Source organism: Apteryx rowi, unplaced genomic scaffold, assembly GCF_003343035.1.
Source record: "Apteryx rowi isolate R43461 unplaced genomic scaffold, aptRow1 scaffold_415, whole genome shotgun sequence".
Taxonomy (NCBI): Eukaryota; Metazoa; Chordata; class Aves; order Apterygiformes; family Apterygidae; genus Apteryx; species Apteryx rowi.
This window is the reverse complement of record NW_020450650.1, coordinates 257,833-282,156: the sequence shown is the minus strand read 5'-3', so window position 1 is coordinate 282,156 and position 24,324 is coordinate 257,833. Positions and strand designations below refer to the sequence as shown.

Genomic DNA, 24,324 nt, shown 5'->3' with positions numbered 1-24,324 from the left:
AGGGGGGTTGGACTAGATGATCTCCAGAGGTCCCTTCCAACCTCAGCGATTCTGTGATTCTGTGATCTTAGTAACTCAGTCATGCATTCCTCCCGGAGGCATGAATTCAATTAACAATGTTCATCGTTTAATATATTTGCATATTTCTGCTTGCTGGGTTGCCTGAGTTGGATCTGTGAATATAAAACTAGAAAAAACAGGTGGAAAGGATTAAGGAGGATGATGATAGAAAGATTCATCATATGTGTAACTCTATCCAATGTTTTTCTGGACAGTTTGGCATTAACAAAACTGGATATTCTTGATGTCCTTGATGAGATTAAAATTGGTGTTGCTTACAATTTGGGTGGAAAAAGAATTCCATATTTTCCAGGTATGTTGTTAAATGTCTATGTTCATTTTTCTCTTTCCCACCTGTTAAGTTTTACATGTTAGGAAAGACTGTTTGATTTTTACAACTGTATTTGATTCTTTTCTGCTACGCCTCACATAGAAATTTGCAGAACTGTAGTATCAGTATAAAGATTACTGTTTCAGTATATTAGAATTTTCCGTTCACCTTKTGTCTGTGTAAATGATGACAAGAAGTTCAGAGCAAATGAAATCTTGTCTTAGAGCCTCTGTCTGGTTCCATTAGATTTTTTTATTGACAACATCATTATTCCGCTAGAAATCTGAAAGTCAACAAGATCTAAGTTGGTGACTGTGTATTATTGGCAGTAGCCTTTAATGAAGTAAAGTAAAAATAAAAGCCGTGCTTAAGCTTTGTAAAGATGAGATGGATACAAGCAAAGTACAGCTGCTATATTATAGGCTACTATCGTATAACTATAATTAACAGCAATAACTTGGTAGTTAATTAAAACATATGTTGTCTTTCAATATACTTTGTGTTAAAACTTACAGGATGTAGTAATATTAATTAAATAATACTTAATTTTCTTACAAGAGTGATGTTTTCAAGATTAAATACTCCTTTTTCATTTTCACACCTCCRTCTAAAATGCCCTGCACTATACCACATTATTATTCAGTAAAGACTTTTGAATACCCTATGGGCAGTAGATTTCTGTTGAATTTAAGGCTGGATGGCTGTGTCTTTGGGCTTTCAGTTTAACTCTTTAAACTAATAAAAGGTCAAAGGCAAGCAGAAACCTTCTCCAGTGATATGTTTCCTGCTTCCATGAAGAATCTGCATCTTCTTGTTCACGCTGCAGAAGCACACGTAACTTACAGTTTTTTGTTTGTCTGCTTCACAGTGACTCTGCTGTGAGATGGGGTATTCTGGAGGGATGGGGAAGGTTGGCAGCAGCCAACTTTCCCACCATGGCTACTAGTTTCCAGCTGTAGACAACAGTATAATAAGAATTCTATTGGGGCTTGCAAACATTGATGTTTTTAGTAAGCCTGGTTTAACCCTGTTCCATAAAGGTAAAGTGTAGTGCCTTGTCTACAGAAGTATTTCTACTTTATTATGTGCAAATCTGAACCAAAAAATGGAACTACTGTAAACTTAAAATACTGTGTTTTCTCAAAATATTACTGTAGTCCTCTGACAACATAGGGTGCATCATAAAGTTATGACAAGAGGAAACTGGACTACTGGATTATATTGAATCAGTTATCTTCCTCAGTAATAGAGGCCAATCTAACTTAAGAATGAGTGAGTTTACCAACATTAGAAATACTGTTTTTTCATATATCGGATTACAAATTTTGTTAAAAGACTTTGAAGGTCAAGGTGGAGCAGCTAAATTCAACTGTGATAAAAATGTTCTTCCACAGCTAATCAGGAGATACTACAGAAGGTGGAAGTAGAGTATGAAACAATGCCTGGGTGGAAGACTGACACAACTGGTGCACGAAAATGGGARGACCTCCCACCCAAGGCCCAGAATTACATCCGATGTGTGGAAAACCACGTTGGAGTGCCAGGTAAATCTTTCTTCAGACGTACATATGAGGATGCCGCACCACATATAGAAACAGCTGTGGAAAATGCTCATTTCATTAGCCGGGGAGTGGTCTGATTTGGGCTGGATGCAACAGAAGCACCTACGGTTGAGATGATGATGATAAATGACAACTTGCTCAGAAGCAGCAAAGGGCAGTGTTCTGTGGGCAGTTCTGTGGTGTTGCAGACAGCCCCAAGCTGTTGCTGGCAAGGACTTAACCAGAGGAAAGATGGCCATGTATTGTGCTTGGCAAACTGCTGCCTTTTGTCAGTGACAGCTCAGGGATCTCTGCACCACGCTTCAGTGCATAGTTAGTCTTATGTCCTCCCTTTGCTAATTTCTTCCTWTCACATTACTTCCTGCATCACTGCTTGAAGATAAACTTCTCTTTTTTTTCCCCTTCTCTTGCACTTTTATCATTATGAGGAGATGTATTGCATAATAGATACAGGTGCCAGGGATTGTTTAGCCTGCTTCTGCCACTTTGAAAATTAGGGTATTAACATGACCAGCGTCCAGAGGCTAATCCAGTTTTCATCAAAACTAATCACTGAAGTTCAAGAGGTGGAGGGGCTAGGTGTGGCATGAATGCTGGAGTTTGGAAGGGATTTTCCACTATAGCGACTTAGAAAGCTAGCATGTAGACTTTCATTTTCCATGAAGCACCTCAAACGTCAGATTCGGGGAGTATGAACTAGTTGCAACTGTGGCAATTCCAATGTTGTCCATGGATTAGAAAGTGKCTGATAGCAGTACCTGAAACTCAGCAGATGGCCTGTGTGTGGTCATGGACACAGAGGTGCCTTATGGGATATGTAAATAAGTCTCCCTTATTTTATTTCTTGAGTTCTCAGTGTGAAGGCAGGGGACCCTAGCATGCCTTGGGAGGTTTGATGGCTAAAGGGGACCCACCTCCAGTCAGTTTTATAGTATCCGTGGGCAATGAAAACTGCAGTGGAACAATCAKAGTAGGGTATTTGGGGTGGTTGCTCCCATGGGATAATGTTTTTAGTTGAAGCCTTACTTTTAACAATATTATAGCACATGTGCATCACTGTTTCCAGTTCCACAGCAAGAAAACTTTACAGACAGAGCTCTCACTTCCTCTCTGCAGGGATTTAGCTAGACATCCTATCACTCAAGATAATGATAACTGAACATGCAACAGACGTGCCTCACCTTCTATTAGGCCTTCAATCTGTGATGCTTTCTGTTTATGGTATAATTATTCCATGCTGTCAAACTTCAGGGTACTGCACTTCTAGTCTGGCAATACAGCAGGAGTAAAGTAATATTTGACAGTAAATTTTCCTGGCATTTTGTTTCAGCACAGAACTGGCCAGTTTGTACTAAAACATTATGAAAAGATGAAAGTGATAACAGTTCATTTTGATGCATACTCTCAGTAATTGTTCTAATAGTTGTTTTTTTCTCCCCAGTTAAATGGGTCGGAGTTGGAAAATCAAGAGAGTCAATGATCCAGCTGTTTTAAACAAACGAAGAACTTCAGTGATGAGAAGCACAATTTAGTGTTCATCTGTTCCTTACTGCTTCTTCTTTAAATGGAGATGCTATTTAAAACCAACACGTTCTTCTAGGAATTGAATAGAAACAAAACATATATTCTGTATTGTAACATTTTATTTATCTTGAAGCTCTCAGTAAATTCAGTGTAAAATCTACTTGGTGGCCACCATCAAAAACTCAAAAAGTATTACAAATTCCTAACAAAATAAGGAAAAAATGATTGTTTAAAATTTGAGCCATGTTACTGTTCAAAAGTGTTTTACATCCATATAGAGTTACTTCTTCATGCTGAAACCAGTATTAAAACATTTTCCAATCATTACTGGGTCACTGTAGAATTGTAAAGCTTAGATTTCTTCAAGTATTAAAACATCTGTGTTTCTGAGTTGGCAGTAAAAAGACAGATACCATGTACTGAAGTGATTGGATTATACAGATCTTCAGTTCCTAAAATACAGTAAAGTTAGGTAGGTATGTTTGACCACACAATGCAAAGCAGTTATCACAATTCTCCATACACCTGGGATTTTTTTTTTAATAACCCACTAAAACAAATGGAGAGAAGCTAGAGTGTTTTTATCACAGAGTACAATCTAGTAGCTGAGATAACATCTGTAGATGGGCAAAATTGGAAAAAGTTGACCTGTTTAATGATTCTTTCAAATATTTTATATATTAGCAGACACCCCCTGTGGAGTCTGTTGGACGTGCTGTCTTTATTTTATGCAGTAGGGAAGAAATGAATGAAGGTGGAAGTGAAGAGAGTCCTCAGGCTACAAAACACATAGGGAGAGTGGAGCCAAGACAGCATACTGTATTTTCTCAGTGAACCTGAGACATGTCTTCTTGTTAACTCTGTGATTCTAATTTCCAAAGTTTTACTGTAGGTATCTGATGAGGAACTTGGGACTTGCAGCTCTGTATGGCACACTCGCTTCCACAGCTCCTAGATTTCCACAAATAAATCAATGCATGACTTAGTGATGACTTTTGCGGTATTTACACCCTTTGCACATTTTGACCTTCCTCAGCAAAATGTAATATCTATTTATAGAAGGGGAGAATGTATGGCAGCTAGGGTTGGGACAGGAGAAGCAACAAAGAAGTCCCCAGAATTTCCAGGAATACACTTGGATTTCTTTGTGGATCTTCAAATTTATAATGGTTGTACCTCAAGATGTCTCAAAAGGCCTGAGGCCTACCCCTTGTACAGGGAAAAGAACATACTAGAAACTGAGTTATTCCATAACCAGGGAATTTTCAGAGTARATGTTCCTTTTCTATAAATATCTCGGAGAGCTATAACACAATGTATTTATATCATTTCCAGATGCTGTGGAAATGGCATCGCAACCCTAGTAATGCCGTTATGTTGTATGTGAATATATCCCTTTTCTGAGATAGTAACTCCAAGGATACAAAATGAGGACATTCTTTGCCTCAAAGATAGGGAAAAATAAAAACCTATCAATGGGCTTTCCAGCCCATAGAGTTTATCTCATGCACTCATCCACTTTGTCTTAGTTTGCTCAATTATCAAATAACTGTTAATGTTCAAAATCATGTCTGTTAAGAAAAAATTACAAAAGGACTGGTATAAGGACATAGTAAGCACTTAATTTAACTGCTTACAGATGTATTGCTGCTTGTAGTGCAGAATTCTTCTTACACCCTCTGGCTGCAGTGCAGTCTCTTCGTACCTCAGTTCACCACAGACTGTGGCTTTACACCACAATCAAATACACTTATGTCTAATAAAAAGAGCCCAAAGCTGTGAATCCTGAGCCCGGCTATGACTCCTTTGATCATCTTCGACAAGTCATTTAACTTCCCTGCTACTGTTTTATAATCTGTTAAATGGCGATTAGAAATGCTTCCTTACCTTTTTTATACTGCTTTTTTAAGGACTGTGGGTCAAGTCCTGTATTCCTTACTCTACACTGATGAGGAGGTACTCCCCCTGCGTGTTTATGGGTGTGATAATGAAAGAACAATGGGATTTCTGACCATATTTAATGTTTGTAAAGCGCTTTTGAAAGGTGCTGAAAAAGTGCTTGAATATTACAAGCACTGTGAAATGTACCTCATTTATATGAGGTAAATGAAGCATAAAGATGCTTGGAGATACACTAATCAGGTTTTAATTTCAATGTGGCTCAACCTTATGACATTTGCTTACTGGATGATACAGACCTATTCCTTTTCTTGGCCTCATCTTTATCAGTGCATTTGTGTTAGGGGATGGCCACTATGTTTAAGCTTTGGTTGATTTATAGACTATGTTCACAATGACTAACAAGCCACTCAGTGTGCTAAATAACTGGATTAAATGATCAACTCTAAATGAAGTATTTGGCATATTGAAAAATTTAGTTCTCATAGCTTAATTTTCRCGGGTTTATTGTCTCTTGTTCACTTAATCTTTTAGTTTCCATTAAGTAAGTTGCCAGTCTTTGCATTCAAGGACTCTTCAAAAACCCAGTGTTGTTGTCAATGGGCATCATACAATAGACAATTATCCTGTGACTGACTCTGTTACAGTAAAAATAATATTGTGCATTTTATTCCCTAGCATGGATTTTTTTTAAATGAAAGTTCTTCTCTGACTGATTTTCATATGTATTGTCATTGAGTTAAATATGAATAAGTTCAGGCTTTTATTTAAAAGCTCTTTAGTCTACTGAGTGACACAACCCTTAATAAGAACATTTTTAATGTAAATTTGCATTCATTTTGACTGTTTCCCATGTGGATTATTTAGTATTGTTTGGAATTTCATTTTAATAACAATCACTGTGATGAATTTAATTTCTTCTTTCTCCCCAGCCAAATGCAATAATAATGACTAAAATTGGTTGATGCATCATCCTGTTAGATATCTTGATGGAAGAATAAGGGTAAATGTCTACTAAAATGGTATAGTTTGTTGTAAAGATTATAGTTTTTAAAAAGCATCAATTACTGAGTCACTTATGCACATTAATGTATTTGACATATTTTCTCACACTTACCTTTATAACGTGGCCTTCCTATTCAGGTGTGTGCTTCACATACAGTATAGGATTTTGAAGCTTTTAATTTTTAATTTGGCTACATATGGTCTTACGGATCTGGCGTGATGCACTTTATAAAATGAAAGAAAAGAAATTAAGCATTTCTATAGTAATATGCAAACTATATTTACACCTTTCCCTCTATGCAGATTTTTCAGACAAATTTTGGATCCACACTTGTTAATCTGTCCTGAAAGACATATTAAAATTAATTTAAAATAACAGTGCAYGCTCTCTCTCTCTTTTTWTTTTTTTAACAAAAGGCACTACATACAAAAACCTGGTTCAGTATTTCATGTATTTAAAAAAATAACTAGGAGGAATTACCCAGAGAATGGGTATTTTCTTTCAATCTATGAGAAAGATTCTCATTGTTGGGATTTCTTTTACATATTCTATAAAGTTGATCAGGCTTTGCTGGTTACAAACTTAGCAATGATCCATCTTTACCAATGTGGATCCATCGTTAGTCATCTTTAGTTAGTGAACAATAATTTTATAATGAAACAGAACATTTCTCTTTGTGAATTTCCTGACTGATGCAAAAAAAAAAAGGTCTTTCCAGAACAGATGGCTCAAAATAACTCACATGAACTCCATATAGTTCTTTATCAACAGCACTGTACTGAGAAAGGGAAGATAGACATGAGCTCAAACAACATAATGATCATCCCTAAAATGTGGAAGAGCTTCAGACCAGTATGGTTAGGGTCTTTCAGAAGCCTTGATAGAAATTACTCTTTTTCTCATCCATTTTATGAGGAGTCTGGAATAACAGGTGAGTGAGCTGTGCAGTAAACAAGACAGCRGGTTAGTACACAATTCAGGGCAATGTCTGAGAGGTGTATGAGAACTCCTCTGCTAATCAACTAATGTTTCTTCATACCCTTTGCACTGGTTATATATATAAGTACTTGCAGAAAGGTCTCTGACTGCTAGCTGAGGCATGTGAAGCAGTTTCATCGAACTCCATGTGACACTGGCACTGCCCACRGCAAAAAAAAAAAAACGAGTAAGTCTCTCTCTGCTGAAATTACCCACTGGGAAAACATTCTGTTTTGTAACTGGTCCATCTGTTGTCTGTCAGCTGGAGAATGGAGGCTTGAGGCTGGGAGGGAGGAAAGAAGATACACAGCCTGGTAAAAATGGGAACAATGTGACCATCTTGCCTTTGTAGAGTTGCAATTAATATATGACTTCCCTGCTCCTACCTGCTTCTAATAATAGTTTATATGGGCCCAAGCCTTACACCACTCCTTATTCCTCATGGAAGTGGCCCAGGCACCACCACAGTACCATGTTTCATATCCATCAGAGGGCCAATTTCAAGCTCTGGATGTCTGCAAAAAGGATGAGCTGACTACTCTTTCAGCTAGACATCAGGCAAGAAAATATAGCTCCTACCATGTTATCTTTGGAAGAGGTCCCCATTTGTGGTATAGTCACTGTATCAATGCATTAGCCTGTGGATTTGTTAGCTACTAATGTGACAGCTGAATTTGTTAGTTCTGGTTTCATGTTTCTGTTAGATCCATGTTGCCAATGAAAAAAGAGGMACCTGAGGCGTGGAGCCTTGGTCATCATAGTACTAAACAGGATTCATGGTATGGGAGAACTTGTATTATGCAGCCTGCTTCATGGAGGTAAGAAATTTGGTAGTTTTCTTTGCAAGTGTCAAATAAATAGAAACTTTATTACAGAAAACCTTGCAGAAGCTCCTTCCCGTTGGTTTCACTCTGGAATGGAGCTAGCTGAACCCTTACATATTGCTCAAATTTAAGTTAAATAGTTATCCTTGTGGAGGTCAGCAATAGAGTGAGGCATTAAAAAGTAAAGCCTGAATAAGGATTTCAAGATTTAGCCTTTTAATCAGCTATACATACACAAAAACAGTTGTTCTAAAATACCTTTGTGTGTTATTAATTAATATCTGTTCAGTTCTGTAACAGAGACCATGCATTAAATATTTGCCCACCAGCCCTTTGAGACTATCTGTACACAAAAATAACAGGAAACAAGATCTTCCTTAAGCACATACAGTTTATAGCTTCCTTTAGTATAGTAATTTTTGGCCAACAGCTGCATTTTTCAAAGGTTGGAAATAGTACGGATTTTTACACTGTACAAGGATATGTCTTTGTCAGGAAAAAAAGAACACTCATGTATTTGAATGTTTTTGCAGTCCTGAGAAAACATATCCTTATTCTTACAGGCATTACCTTTTAGAAGTTGAGTACATACACCAGAGTTTACATTAGAGACCTCTAAATAGTTCCTCAGACAACAGTGTTAGGTTTCAAGAGATACCTTCACAGCGCTTAATAAGTGGCAGAGTATTCCAGATGGTATCTGGTGGTTGCCACAATCCTTAAAATACCCTGAGCAGAGGACTAGCGATTTGTTTATTAAGGACTAGAGAATACACTCAACTATCAGTGCCCTTACAATTAGCAGAGATGTCATCATGCATCTTCATCGTCCCCTTTATTCAGACAAAGCTTTAATGTAACTGCTAACTGAGCCTAATTCATCTCCAAATGAAAMTCACCTCCAAACAATTCTTCTAGAGATGGCCCTACATTAATGTTTTAGCTCAGATTAAGACTGCACTTCTAGAGCAAATCTCTCAGTTCTCCCCTCTGCCTGGGCTTTGGTTTGCACTACGGAGTGATAGCAGCATGGAAATTGGATTCTTTGGGGATGAAACTAAACCAGGGATGCTCTCCAGCAGTGTCCCCTGTATGCTCCAGATGCTAATCAGAGTTCAGTCGATGGGGCCAGGCAAGAGAAGATCAGAAGTAACCCTCCATCTATAGTATGGATATTGGGTCCTCAGCACCAACTGCTTTGCAGGTTTACTCCTGTTGGGTTGCACTATTTGCTAATATAGACATAGCTTTTGAAAATCAGCCATTCCATCTCCCCTTAACCAGTTCCTTTTTCACTTCATACTAATCCCTAACTTACAACTAATTATTCCCTGCATGATTTATATCAAATGCTTAATGAAGTCTAAATAAGTTATAGCTGCTGCATTTCCTGTGTCCATAAAATCAGCTATTATCAAAGAAAGAAAAGTTACTCAGGGGTCTTCTATTTTTGCTAAGTCCATTTTGCATTTTATCCTGTTTTGCATTTACCTCCATGTTTTTAATGAGCCTTCCCTTCAAAATATTCCTAGAGTCTTGCAAACTACTGAGACTATGCTATCAGCCCTCTGRTTGTCAGCGTAATTTTTTTGCTTCCTTAAAAATTAGTATTACATTTTCTGTTCTCCAGTAATATGATTCTGCTACCAATTTGAAAGATTTATTGAAAATATTTCCTCCTAACTTGCAATTGCATATGCCCCTTCTTTCAGAATTCTGGAATGCAGTTTATTTCTATACCAACCAGGCTGCAATCATATCTATGCCAAAGAAAACGTAGTTTGAACAGCATTAAGTTTCTATCTAAAGCTTCTAAAGAAGATTACTGGAAAGAGTAACTAAGAAACCAAACCCATTTGCTGAGGAGAAATTTGTGGAGACAGTGTAAAAATGTCACTGATTTTAACTACTGGATAAGGAATATACATTCTGCAGACAAAATAAGAATATATCTTCAGTGATCTTTACTTGCCTAGATTGAATAGTAAAATAAATAAGGGCTTGACAAAGAAGCATCTCCAACTTTGCTGAAAAAAACTGAAGTTAGAATAAAACAGCAGCAAACTGATGCAGAACACAGCTGAGTGCTGAACTTGGCCCAAAGAATTACCAGTGTCTGGAATGAAMGTTGAAGTGAATTTTGAAGAGCTAGGAAGAATATTAAGCTACTCTGTTTCATTACTCAATGCCAGTCTTAAAGATGAATCATTCTACAGTTCTACATTTGCACCATTTCAGTGGTGATATATTTGTATGGTAGTTTATTTGTAGAGTTTAGATAGTGATAAAGAATCAGAGACAGAGACAGTACTGAACGTCTTCGCCATCAATCTGTCACATCAATATCTTCTCTGAAATTCCCATGCAAAAAAAAAAAAAAAATTAAGGTAGAAAAAAAGATGAGAGATTGCATATAAATGGGAGAAAGGCATTGAGCATAAATGTGTAGAATACATTATAATGAATGTTAATACAAGAAGAAAAAGGTCACAGTGGAAGAAATAAAATGTGTTAGCTGGTTAAGGAATTACAAATGGAGTAAGACATTTTGTCTGTTAGGGACTGATTTGCATCAGATTACATCACTAAAAAAACAAGGCTGATACTGATGAATGTCTGAGCCCTGTGCAAAATGTATTGATGATTTCTATTCTGCAGAAACGTGCCAGCAGCACAAGTCTGATTCTATTAATTAGCACCCTGAATGGTAGGCCTAAGACTGAACATTACTTTTATAGCTTATATCACACCACTCATGTAAACTACTCGGCGAAGAGCAACCAGATAGAATGTGTGCTGTGCAGACTTCACAATGTAAACAGATTTCAACCTAAAAGGCTATACTAAGAGAATTTCCACATCAGCCCAAGGGATGGTTACTGTAACTATAGCTGTGACATGTTATCCTGGCAGTATTCAGAGACTGACTCCCTTTGACTCTGTGCAGTTTCTGTTTTCTGGACAGAGATCTTCTATATCCAGGATTGACAATACAGTCGCACATATTTAAAATAAACACTTTCCTCCTGCTCCTGTGGAATCATTTGTTATACATGGTGAGTGTAGAGAGCCAGATTCTTTGCCAGTATATGCTGACATAGTTCCTTTTGAGATGAATTGATGTACCTTGAGTTATTCCAGCTAAATGGCTACCACAGGGAATGAATAAAGGAGAAGCATGCAAAACACAACATACAAAGCTGTCCTGAAGCAAGGATTCATTCCACAACAAAATGATAACAAGACCAAGGCTGGCTGCAGCTGCAATGCAGAGGGAGGAAGTTTGCCCAGCCCTTCCCATGCCACGTGAAAAAAGTGTGTTGTGCTGTGTAGGACTAGTGAAAGGGCATATGTATCTCTAGCCTCTCGCAGGTAAATCCATAGCGAATAATGGAATAGCATTTTTTGGACACAGATTTATAGAATTCTTAGGACGGTCACCTAGCATGATATAAAAAATATGCAGTCACCTGCAGAGGAAGAAACCAAAACATCATGCCATCACATGAAGTCCGTAAAGATGGTTATCATTGTCAGAGCTCAGCTGGCAGCTGTGGGCATGGCACTGCTCCCATATCCAGACGCTCATTTAACTTGACACAATGGCTGGTTATACGAAACTCCTAAACCTATACACAACACATGGACGTGCAAAACTGAGCTCTTAGAGGGAATAACTGAGGGAATTAACTGCTAATTTAGTATCCATTAAGTGTTTGCTTGGTGAGTGTGTTCAGGCTCACAGTTTCATCACCAACTGCATAGGTTTGTTGCTTTCCTTTTTTCTTGATAGATTAAAATAATCTGGAAATAGATAAAATAAGAAGAAACTGTCTGCAGAAGAAATGAAGGTACACAACTGGAAAGGCTAGGAAAAAAAAAACAATTGTGGAAAGAAGCCCCCTGTAAATCTTTTGTACTTTTTGTCAGCAGAACAATACCATCTTTTTAATAGCAGTAATAATTTATAGTCTTGAGAGTGCCCTCTAGCGTAAGTGGGGACATTAAGTAATTTGATCTACTGAACTGTACTGAACTATACATCTATGTTGTATCTCATAGCTGGTAGACTAGTAACATGCTATAAAATTCATCCATGCCACGCTAATTTAACAGCACGTACTGGCTACCATGCCAAGATGGCAGAATTTTGGCTTACTAACAGCATGCCTCAAGAGCCAGTCCTTAATTCTGCACATCATTCGCTTATCAAACCTCCTTTGAAGTGTGAAATAATTCATCAGGATTAGAACATGAACTATTTTGCTAACTGGTCATAGTAAAATGACATGCAACTGTATTCTGGCACTTGCTAACAGATAATGGCTGAATTTACGTGTAGCCCTTTGATACCAATTGCGAACATGTTTTCTGTTAAGGCTGACATGCTATAATACAGTAGGAAAATAAAAGGGCACAGAAGAAAGGGAACAGCTTTAATCTGTTATACTGCTGTTCTACAGCTATTCTACTGCTCTTCAGGGTTCCACYTCCACCTCCCAGTGTTTCAATTTATTTCTAAATGACCTAATAATGAAAGACTAGAATAAATGCAGAATTTTTATTATAAGTACATGGAGGGAAAGGCCTGGGTACAAAGGAAACTGGAGAGAAAGATAAAATATTTTTAAGCTCCCCCCTCGATGCTTAAGAGAATCTAATATTTAGGCATTTAGAACAATTTAAAAGCTAGTAAAATCTTCTGGATTTTCACCTTCCTAAAGTGGAATACTTTGCTATATTAAAAGGTAAAGGTTGCTTGCAAAATGGGGCATAGACGTGAAGATTGAAGGCTGATTAATATTTAGATTCACAAAGCCAAAACAGCCATTTTGGATATTTTGTCTGACACCCTGCTTAAAACAGATGGCAGAATTTTCCTCGATTTGTTCTTTCCCAAACAAGGTAAGCTCTTTTTCTTTTAAGAAAGCATCCAGCCTTGATTTACAATGTCTGTGATTTTGATTCCAGTGTACCTGGTTAGTTCTAACTACTAAAAAATTATATTTTGGGGTAGTTGGAAGCATGGCTGACAGCAAACATTTAGCATGATTTGTGYAACAGATGGATCAGAAACAAAACTTTTAAATTCTCTCATTGCTTATCAGGATCTAAAATCTAAATCTGTACCTTTTGTGGGCGAAGTGTATTGTAGTACAGGTCTGAATGTGATGTATGTATTGGTCTCAGTGCCAAACCAATTATTACAAAGGGATCAGTATGATCCTGGGGAATATATACTAGTAAACCTCACGTATATGCTGAGTAAATTGGTAGAAAGTCTCATAGAAACTAGAGTTAGTAGACACATGAATAAATATGAGAATAAATATGAGAAATTGGGAAATGGTCAACATGTCTCAAAAACATTTTAGAAATCTGTGAAGGAATTAATAAGCATGTGGATATGGCTGATCCAAATAATACATGTGCTTACAGTTTCAAATTTTTTTAACAAAGTCTTTCACAAAAAGCTCCTTTAAAAACCATCTGCCACAAAACAAGAGCAAAGAATTTCCCATATTAATATCTCGTTAAAAGACAGGAAACAAATGGTAGGAATAAATGGTCAATTTTCACAGTAGAGGAAGGTTCTGGCAAGATGTCTGTGATGATGTTTTTGATGAATTTATAAATATTCTGAGAAAAGGGGTGAGCAGTGAGGTATTAGTGTTTGCTGAATTATCGTTAAAAGTCAAATCTAAAAGCCAACTGGGAAGAGCTGCAGCTGTGTGTTTTCCAGGCTCTCACTATACTAAACTGGCGATAAAATGGCAATGTCAGTATGCAGTATGCAGTAATACATATGGGGGAAATACAACCTCAATTATATATATACAGTGATGGGCTCTAAATTAGTGATTATCACTCAGGGGAGTCATCTTGGGAGTCATTTATGAATAATTTCCTGAAAACAGTTCAGTACTCAGTAGTAATAAAAATGACAAATCAGACGTTAGGAATTATTAGGGAAGGAACGAAGAAGAAATCATCTTCAGATTTATGCTACCCGAGTTCATTGCATGCCCACAGCTGGAATACTGGCCACCAAACTTCAGAAAGGGTGTTGTAGGATATGAAAGGTACAGAAAAGGACATCTGTGGCTGTACACCCACTACAAGTTAGGTATGTTGCTTATACTTAATCACCTAGTCCCCTATTGTCCAGTGCAGAGGTCCTCTTGGARCACCCCAGGGCTCCCTCCCTTCCCACACACTTCAGTCCCTTTCCAGAGGAATGGTGGGTCTTCAAGTCTTTCCGTGCTGTGCACCAGGACATGGCACAGGTGATGTGGGCTGGGGCACACTGCTAAGGCGTGCTTCAACGTGACAGAAAGCTTCAGCTTGAATAAAAGGTAAATGAGGAAAATATGGCAGACGCCTTTATAGTCATGAATGTTATGAAGAGAACTAATATGGCATGATTATTCATTATTCTTCATAAAACCAGATACAGGAGACACCCAATGAAATTAACAGGTAGCATACCGAAAACAAACCAGAAGCAGCATTTTCTTAAATAACATGTTGCTAAGTTGTAGACCTTACTAGACAAAATAAGAAACTAAATGTGTTTCTGGTTTCAAGAAGGGGTTTGGACAAACTCGTAAAGAATTGGCCTACTGACACTGTGATCCTGATGGAACTCCTGGCTCCAAAGATTTCTAAACTGCTAGAAGCAACAAAGATAAACTAGGACCAGAACGGCTCCATATGTGCCCTTTCTTGAAGCACCTCCTACTGGCAGAAATGGAGTATTAGGAGAGACAGACTATAACTATGGTCCAGTCCATTTAGCTTTTGAAATTTGCTTACTGGAAATAGCAAATGCTAAAGAAAATTGTAATGCAGTTTTCTTTGTTCTGTAAGTTAGAAAGCCATCAACCAGGCAGTTTGTCTGTAATACTCACAAATAGGCACAGGAAAAGTAAAGTAGCAAGTGTTACAGAAAATATTAGTCTCGCTGGCCACCATAACAGGGTCCGACCCTAGGTTCCCGCTGAGGCAGAATTTCGAAGTCAGATTGGGGAGAAATATAATTTAATGATACACGTGTGGTAATTACAGCTCGAGCTGGGTGCCTCCRAAGAGGGACCCCAAACAAAGAAATCCCTGGGCARTTATACCCTTACAATCTAAATTCCCCACCCCTTAAGCGATAGTTTGGACCAATAGTAATAGTTAGGTCTGGGGTCTTCCCCTTCTTCCTTGGGCCCCTTCATTGTCCCTAGGCAGGCTGCTTCTTTCCTTATCTTCAAGGTTGGCTACTCCTGCTGTCCGTGCAACTTCTTTATCTCTCCAGCTTGAACCAACTCTGGGGCCCCCTTTTACTTATCTAAGTAAAAGTTCACAGCCTGAGGCCTAAGGCTTCAGCAAATTGAGCTACTAATGCTAAGCAAGTTATGCTAAGCAATTAATTCTAGACAGCGTCAGTCCKATATTCTCTAACACAAGGACAAGATCAGGGKTTTTTTTATTTTTATTTCCTGTTTTCTTTCATAAACATGTTTTCAAGGATAAACCAAAATTATCATATTTCACAATTACTATTAGTGGTTTGGTATTTGCTTGGGGATTTTGCATATTCAGAAGCTGTGTAACATAATACACAAACTCATTAATTAACTTTGAAATTGTCAGCATTAATTTTCATGAATGCTCAATGCCAGCAAGCTTTGCCAGATCAGATCTCACTCTTTCTTCTACTTCCAAATTACCAGTGAATCTTCCTCAGAGCTTATTGCTATGAAATGAATGAAATACTCGGGAATCATCCTGACTGAGGCAGATGAACCAATTCCCTCCTTATAGGATGATAAGCTATGTTGATGGAGACAAAACAGAATTATTCTGCCTTTTAGATTCCAAATAGAAAATATCTGATCAGTAACAGATGTTGTTAAGGTTGAGGCTTGCAAAGCAATTAAAGAAGAGGTGTCACCACCTGAGGCCAACTCAGATTGCTGCAACAGAAGATTTCTGCATTTGCCCCGCAGTGGAATGGTGGTGGCATGTTGCAAATGTAATCATAGTAGAACATCTTGACAATGTCATGTGTCAGCCCTCGGGGAAAGTGTCCTTAAATTTACCCTTTAGTGAAAGCTCCAGCAACACTGCTACTGCACACGCTGCTCCCTTTCAAAACAATTTCATATTCTAATATCAGAATTTCAGAGTAACCTTTGTCACAAGCAGAACAGTGCTTTTAACCTTTTTCTTTGTACCCCATCCAGTTTTCAAAAAGTTGAGCTTCATCCATACTTATCTTACACCGTCTTAATGAAATGTGTGATCTAGTGCTCTCTATCCTGAAAAGGAGCAGCAATCTGACTGGGATTACACTTTGATTCACCTATACTCCCCAGAGAGCTTCAGGGACATCAGAATGTATATTTAATGATAATTTGCAAAGACATTTCCTTAACCAGAAATAAAGGGAAGACCATGAGTTTTCAATGTGCAGTGGAATATTTTCCACTGAACATCTTTGAGAATGCATTTGCAAGTACATGCAGAAGATGCCAAAGTATAGTTCTTCTCAGTTAAGGAACGTTTGGCAAGAATCAGACCTTGCAGCGCAGAAGATATTTTTATAAATTACTGTGCAGTACAACCATAGCTTCCATTCCACAGACTGCAAGGACTAGGCTGACCAAGAAGCCCTACAGGGAAAAAAAAAAAAAAAAAAAAAGTAGCATTAAACTGTATGAAATCATTGTGATTGTACCTGTGTCCTAGTAGCACCAGTGATTCAGCAACTAATGGAATGAACCATCATTTCAGTGTTTGTTGATGGAAAAATCACTCCTATACTTGTTCATGATTCTGTCCAGAATCCTTGTGTACATAACAGGGAAAAGCTTGAATTCAGAAACCTCTTTGGAAAAAAAATGCAACTGTTGCGACTGATTATGTTCTTGGAATAGTACAAAACCAGACAAATTACAGCACCTCTGCCAGGATCACCAACACCAGTTTTAAAGGTCTTATTTGCATTAAGGAAAACACGATATTTTCAAAACATGTACAGACTGACTGCTACTTGGAATTGAATGTGATGCTTTTAAAATATATAATGGTGTATGGACTGCTATACAGCTTACYTATAGAGAATTAATTGTAGTTTTTCCAGGTTACACAATGAAAGCAGGAGGTCTCAAGGAATTCAGTGAATTAACTGAAACCAAGTATCAATCTCTGAAACATTAGTGAACTGCTCCTAGCAAATCTACTTTTGTTACTACCAGAAGCTGACAAGGGTCCCTGGCTCATACGAGGTTCTACGTTTGTTTTAAAAAAGCAAACTCTTACATTTGTGCACATTTTCATTGGTTCTATGGCATTTAGGTACCTCAAATTTTGACAGGAGCAGGTTAAGTTTTAGGAATAATTATCTGAAACTGAAAAACAATATGCAAAGACTTTTACAGAGGAAAATGAATACAGAATGCTAACAAGTTTCAGGAGAGTTTATTGAAAAGCCTGAATTTCAAAATCTTGTTTTAACTTGCAGTGTTCTTTGCAACAAGAATTAGATGTTTGAATAAAATGACTTCAAGCAATTAAGATGCATTAAGAAAGATTGTGAGTGGGTAACATACTCCGCAATGCCCAGTATAGTAACACATACCAAAGCTACCGGCTGATGAAAGCGAGTGCTCTGGAAAAAAAAAAAACCTCATATATCAAGAGATTTGTTAAGAAAATGAAGTAAGAATAAAGTTTCGCTGCACAAGAAGTGAGCGCAACTCCCTGCAAAAAGTCTTGCAAAATTACGAAGTTGGGAAACTGGCTTTTTTCCTGGTGACAAAGCTGATTTAAGCTTTCTCCACTCATTCTCCTGCACTGCCTCCTCAGGGCAGCTGCCTGGCTCCCAGTTCCCCGGGTGGAAAAGAGCCCCAGAGCCCCGGTCCCGGCCCCCCGCTCCTAACTCCCGCCCGCCATCACGCGCCCGTCTCCCCCTCCGCTCCACAGCTCGCGCTTCCTCTTCCCGCGCCCCGCTCCGCCATTGGCCAGGAGCCGCGATGACGCAGAGGAGAAAGGCGGGCGTCGGCGGCTGCGGTTGGTCGATGTCGCCGTCGCCGCCTGGGGCTCGTGTCGCGCTTCCCTGCGGAGGGGGACGGGCGGGGGCGGTGCCGCTGCGGCGGCGGTTCCTCCCCCCCGCCCCGGGCCCGCRATGCCGAAGCGCTCCTGCCCCTTCGGGGACGCGGCCCCGCTCCAGCTCAAGACCCGTGTGGGGCTGCGCGAGCTGAGCCGCGGGGTGCGGGGCGAGGAGTACCGGCGGGAGGTCTTCGGTGAGGGGGCGGGCGGAGGGGGGAGGGAGAGCGGGCGGGCGGGCGGGCAGGAAGTGCCGCGGCCCGCTGGGCCCGGCCTGCGCTCTCAGAGCTGCCCCAACCGTCTCTAACGGCCGTTCCAACCGCCGCCCCGCGCGGCGCCCCTCCCCTCGGCTCCGCGGCGCTTGCCGGAGCCGGCCCTAGCCCGGCGCGGCGCCCGTAGCTGCCTGTAACCTGCCTCTCCTCTCCCGCCGGCAGAGAGGACCAGGCGGCTGCTCTTCAGGGGCGCCCAGGCGTACATGGAGGGCGCCTGGCCCGCCGGCGCCCCGGGCACCTGCGCCGTCAGCCGCTCGCCGGAGCCGGGCGCAGAGGCCCAGGACACCCGCTCGGGGCGCCGCTGGAGCGGGCAGCTGCTCATCGGCTACGACGGGAAACTGCTGCGGCGCTCAGCGGCCATGGAAAAGGGTGAGTGGCCCCTCCGTGGCCAGGAGTCCTGTGCTGCCCTGTGCCGTTGGGTGAGCAAGGCCTGCAGCCCCAGGGAGAGGGGTTCCCTCTGTAGGTTTTCTTTTTTTTTAATAGGTTTTTAACAGTTTAGAAACTGTTGCTGCAATGGTGTATGTATGATTTGTGCAATAATACAGCAGTCTTGTTATTGAAGGGGGGAAAAAACAAAGCTGTAAGTGAGCCCTGTGCTATTGTCTGCAATTGTGTTCTTCAAAATGCTACTCACTGCAGCTGTAGTGTTGAGGGGAGGTAGCATGCTCTTGCTTGTCTTATAGAACTTTTAGATACTTTTTCAACTTCTCTGTTTTGCTGTAAAGTGCATCTACTCTCAATTGCATCTTTTCCAAGCAGTTCCACCAGTGGGAGTTTCCAAAGCCTGTTCCTCATGCATAAGAACGGCTGATGTCAAGGAAGCGTGTACACAGTGCGACCAGTTCATATGCCAGAACTGCAGCAGGCTCTGCAGCTCCTGTAACACAGTTACCTGCTCTTTGTGCTCGATTATTGAGTAAGTGCCTAACGAACCTTTCAGGCTTTTTTTAGTTACATATGCCCTGATAATTGGCTTTAGCATATGAAGACCCAACAGATATCTAGCTCATCCACCTAATGGATTTGAATACTTCTCAGGTTTACTACAGCTAATTCAATGTATCTGAGACACAGAAAATAAAATGCCTTTGTGAAGTAAACTGATCAATCTTAGTGTAAGTCTAAATCAGTTTCTCACTTAAATGTTCTAGGAGACAAACAATTCCTCTTGATTTCCTGCTAGCAATATAGTATGCTGGCTGATGATGAATCAATACATGAAGTAATTTTGAAGGTTTTTTTGCCCTCATTGTTAATAGCTCTGTAATATAAAGGAATATTGTGAGTGTTGTGTGGGAGTCCAGTGGTTACAATTGATAGTAGAAAAGGAGGATATTCTTTGTTATGATCCAGAAGCCCTAGACACTCTATTGACTTTGTTTTTTTGTTTTTGTTTTTTGCTTTTTTCCCTAGTTACGGTGATGTTGGTGAACAAGTTCTCTGCAATGGTTGTTCAATATTTCAAGTCTGAAACTTGATGAAATATTCCTTATGGCTAAAATGTCCATAAATTTCATGAAGTCTCCTCTTTGTGGCTGGTCAATTAATACTTTTAGCATGTGAATTAATTATGGAATTTCTGTGTTTTATATCCTTTTATGTACTTTTTAATATTGTAGCTAAATAAACTTTTATATTTTGAAGATTTATAGATTATTTTGAGTCAACTTTCTGGTAGGTGATATGTCTATCTGAAAGGTGGTCCTCTTGTTCTGGATTTTATAATATAAGGATTATCAGCCAAAAACATCTCTTTACTGTCTCTCCACTTGTTGCTCATGTCAGGACACTCTTTTTTTGGGTTGGAATAGAAACCAGAAGTTCCTGTTGTGCTTTCATGTAAGTATAGATCTTTTCTAGACACACAGCCTTTTGTTCATGAGCTAACTGGGACAGCTGCTCAAGCCTAAAGGTTTTCTGAAAAAGAGAACTTGCTGATTTCTATATTAATTTTTATAAACTTTCACAAACATCTTATGGTTACAAACAGCTTGAATATTTTGATTGTTCTTTCCGTAATAACTTTGATGTAGAAGGAGCACTGATGCATCAGCCTTTGAGCAAAAAAGCTTTATTCAACAGTTAAGCGTTAAAGATGAATTTTGCTGGACCCTCCTTGCAAGGTCTCTTTATTAAAAAGCAGCATATTTGTATAACTTTGTATTTTTCTGAGTATGCTTTCAAAAATAGCTCATGAAGTGGTCTGAAAAATAGTCAGCACCTTTGCTCAAAAATACATCTCCACAAACCAGCTCAGTTCTCGATGTCCCTTCAGATCTTATTGCAGAGACCAGTTTGCGTAGTATTTTTTCATCCTGTAGGAATAGGAGTGAAACTATCATATATGGGCTACTGGGAAGCCCCTCAAAGTAACTTTTATTTGCTACTTTACTGTGTTTAATAAAAAAAAATAAAAAATAAATAATAATAAAAAAAAAGCTCTTTACCTTAAGAAAATAATGACTCAAATAGCTGACTTTAAATTGTAGGAAAAAGATGGGGGGGTAAGGTGGCAAGGCTCTAATGGCACTCATAGCTGAAGCTCCATTTCCTAAGTTATTTGCTCTGATTTCCCAAAGCAAACTCTACTGGTCATGCTTCCCAGTCTTCTCAACTAAAATTATGTTTTGTATTAAATAACTTATTCTTACCCTTCACGCATTAAATTTGCAGAAACTACCTCTTTAGAGGAATGACTCTTGTAATGCTAGCTCAGTTGAGAGGCTTATTTCTCACTTGTAGGAATGCATCTTAATCCTTTCTATTTAACAAGCTGCTGCAAGCATACTACGTATTTTCAGAATTTCAGAATAAGTATTGCAACTGACTGAACAGAATAGTAATACTTTAACAGAGGGTGGGATGATACCCATTGCTGAATAGCAACACTTCGTAGTTGCAGATTGCTTGGCTTTGGATGCATCAGGCACAACTGGGTGCAGGATGACACGATTTCAGGCCTAGTGTAATACCTTGCAAAACAAACTAGAGACACTTTAAAAGTGTTTGTGCCCTTTAGGGTATCCTAGGTGGGTTGCTTTACTACTGAGTCAACCATTTGTATGTCATCACAGCCTACCTGACGTGCTCTGGTTTGTTTCCCTGTTTCGCCTACTTTGTAGCCAGTTAGAAGGGGGAGTTTACTACTACTTACTGCAGTAGCTGAAAGACTTATATTTTGCAACTGCTCAAAATCCATCTTGTCCCCACCCCCCCAAAGCAAACAAGCAAAAAATCTACATGAGAAATTTTGAGTAAGTAAATCGGGTGAGCTAGCACTAAAAATTGTCAGTGTGTGCAGTAATTTCAAAGTATTGGCTATCTTTTTCAAAACTACGATAGATTAAGACAGGATGACGGCACAACCTGGTTACCAAGTATCATAGGGCAGGTAAAAACATTGTTTCTATGGTAAGCAGTTTAAAAYGTAAAGCTGAGCTTTTTGAATGGGAAACATCCCTAGGTTACTGTGTTTAAATGTTACTTTTGGGAACAAATTTCAAAGTTTGTTTGTGTTTCATTTGAAGCAGTAAATGGAAATGTCTTTCAGCTAGGTTTATTTTGCAAGCTGAAACCTTTCAGTATGTATCTGCTTTTCCTCATTCTCCCCTGAGGGTGAGAAACTGAAAATACTGTTTTGCTTCCAGGCTCCTGGAGAGATGAGGCAGGTTGTTTACAAATGTTTCAAAGTAGCTGATAGATATGTTTTTGGCTCATTTAGACAATGCTGTATTTCATAGAAAGCTGTGTTCTGTAAACAATGATATGGTTTTCTTGGCTTAAATTTCTTATTTATTATCCTCTAGCCAGCCCSTTTGAAAAAGGCTTGCTCACTAGGGCAGACACCTTATGCAGAATAAAGAGTTAGAAGAAAAAACATGAGGGAGAATCAGGATGGAAATGGTTAGAGGCTAGGGTGGGTAGAACAGGAAAATCACAGAATAGTACAGAAAACTTCTACATTGGGATGGTGCATCATACACATAAGTGTTGTTTTGTTTTTTTTAATGGTTACTAACTTTTTTGCTTCTCTGGATTCAGAAGATCTGAAAACTTTTTTTTTTTTATGTGCTTGGGTTTCAATCCCATTATTTGAAGAAAGCTCCTGCTCTAGTTCTGTAGTTTTTAAATGAAGAGTAGGAGGTAGGAAATGGGACTGTTTTTAAACCTTTTTATATTGCCTACAGAAAAACCTGTAAAAGGGAAGAGTCTTCAAGTGAGAGGTCCAAAGCTTTTCCCTTTGTCTTGTTAACTCCTATTCAAAAGGCCCTGTCCATTGTCACTGGTCACAGAGCTGTGCACTGTGTACTCTTAGAACTGCGTATTGGAGCTAGAGAAGTTGTCTGTTTTATTAAATAAGCAGGATCTCTTTTTTTGTTGTGCTTTGTTCTGTTGTTATTAATATATATTCTTCCCCTCCTCTTTAGTGCAAGGTGTCAGAAAATCAAAGTTTGGATAGGCTTCAGAGGGAAGCTCTGAGGAGCTAGCATATTGACGGGTGAAGATATCCTACAGTAATGATTTTGCAGATGGATAGCAAACTTCTTCTGAGGCCTGGTGAAAGTACTGGTGAAGGAAATCTTGAAGAGTACAGTTTTTGTCTACAAAGAAAGCAAGCTGATCTGATCAGGATAAAATTTCCTCTAAGTCTAATATGTCAGTGAGTGTTAGAAATACATGACTTGAGAGATTCCAGATTTTCTCTTAAGAGCAATCTAAGGTGGTAAATTGCTTCAGTAGTCTCTGATGTCTACAATCTGCATTAGAACAAAAACATCCAATACTATGAAGAACTTCACTGAAAAGATTACATAAATTTGAGAAATTTCCTTTAACTGCATGTGTCTGTGACACACATCCCTTATAGCAGTGCTGTGATCATGACGGGTAGATCCAATTTGGTGGGTATGCAGATAACCTCAGTCCTATGCAAACAGTAAGCAATTCTTGTATGTTAATTGGAGCAGATCAACAGTCTATTTGCTTTCCAAGACAAAAGATGATTTCCACAGCTGGTCTAGACACCCTTAAAAACAAACAAAAAAAAACAAAAAAACCCCCCACCTTCTACCAGGACTTGCAAATCTGACCAGTGCCCTTGTGTGATTAGTACCTCTTTTATTTAATACAGCCAACACCTAACTGTGAGAAGCCTCTTCCCCTCCTTTGGCTGTGAGTCAGAGTCCAAATGGATAGGAGGCTGAAACCAATTTATGACCTTTCTTTTCTTTCTGGGCAGATGATAACTAGGTGCAGCTGGACTTTTATTTCAGGGCATAAAAATGAAGTTATTTAGGTGTAAGTAAAGGATGATCCCTTTTTTTCTTTATGAATATGGATAAGACATTTTTGCTTGGTCTGTGCCATGAGATACTAAAAAATGGCAGAAATCTAGAAATGTTTTAAATCCTCTGAGTCTTTTCTGAGTGTATGCAGCCCAAAAGTAGAAATGGAAACAGTATCTTTGTCCTCAGTTTCTCAGCTCTGATTCTTTTGAAACCTGGCAACTAGCCTCTAAGTGAATTGGTAAGACAATAACAAATGCCAGCACTATGCAAATAATACATACTTTCCTCTTTCACCACACAGAACCATACTAGTAGTAGCATGATTGTTGTGTCAAAACTGTGGATAAAAATTAAATCCTAGCAAAACTTAATTGATATTAAACTCCCACCTACACTGTATGTGTACAAGCTTACATATACTGCTCCTTTGTAATTTCTGGTTGCTTATAATATTGCTTCATCATGACAGATGGCATTGTCTC

General features: G+C 39.0%; 2 protein-coding genes across 2 annotated transcripts in view; both read left to right on the top strand.

The window, feature by feature from the left end:
• ADSSL1 (adenylosuccinate synthase like 1) overlaps positions 1 to 3,801 on the top strand; it is a 25,278-nt gene extending 21,477 nt beyond the window's left edge. The window contains exons 11-13 of the mRNA XM_026075943.1: positions 276 to 373; positions 1,786 to 1,935; positions 3,395 to 3,801. Of these exons, the coding sequence (XP_025931728.1) occupies positions 276 to 373; positions 1,786 to 1,935; positions 3,395 to 3,447 (301 nt within the window). The 3' untranslated portion in view covers positions 3,448 to 3,801. The remainder of the gene's footprint in view (positions 1 to 275; positions 374 to 1,785; positions 1,936 to 3,394) is intronic.
• Positions 3,802 to 18,291: 14,490 nt separating this feature from the next.
• Positions 18,292 to 20,203, top strand: SIVA1 (SIVA1 apoptosis inducing factor). Its single transcript, XM_026075970.1, has 4 exons — positions 18,292 to 18,479; positions 18,717 to 18,923; positions 19,314 to 19,470; positions 19,968 to 20,203. Exons 1-4 carry the CDS (start codon positions 18,362 to 18,364, stop codon positions 20,023 to 20,025), a joined length of 540 nt encoding a protein of 179 aa, XP_025931755.1. The 5' UTR covers positions 18,292 to 18,361; the 3' UTR covers positions 20,026 to 20,203.
• The last annotated feature ends 4,121 nt before the right edge of the window (positions 20,204 to 24,324 follow it).

What these genes read in the sequence shown, in the direction of transcription:
- SIVA1 (XM_026075970.1), top strand. Translation starts at nt 18,362, where the DNA reads ATGCCGAAGCGCTCCTGCCCCTTCGGGGACGCGGCCCCGCTCCAGCTC. An exon ending in CTCAGCGGCCATGGAAAAGG is followed by an intron (nt 18,924 to 19,313) that starts GTGAGTGGCCCC and finishes TTTTCCAAGCAG; the next exon opens with TTCCACCAGTGGGAGTTTCC. An exon ending in TCTTTGTGCTCGATTATTGA is followed by an intron (nt 19,471 to 19,967) that starts GTAAGTGCCTAA and finishes TTTTTTCCCTAG; the next exon opens with TTACGGTGATGTTGGTGAAC.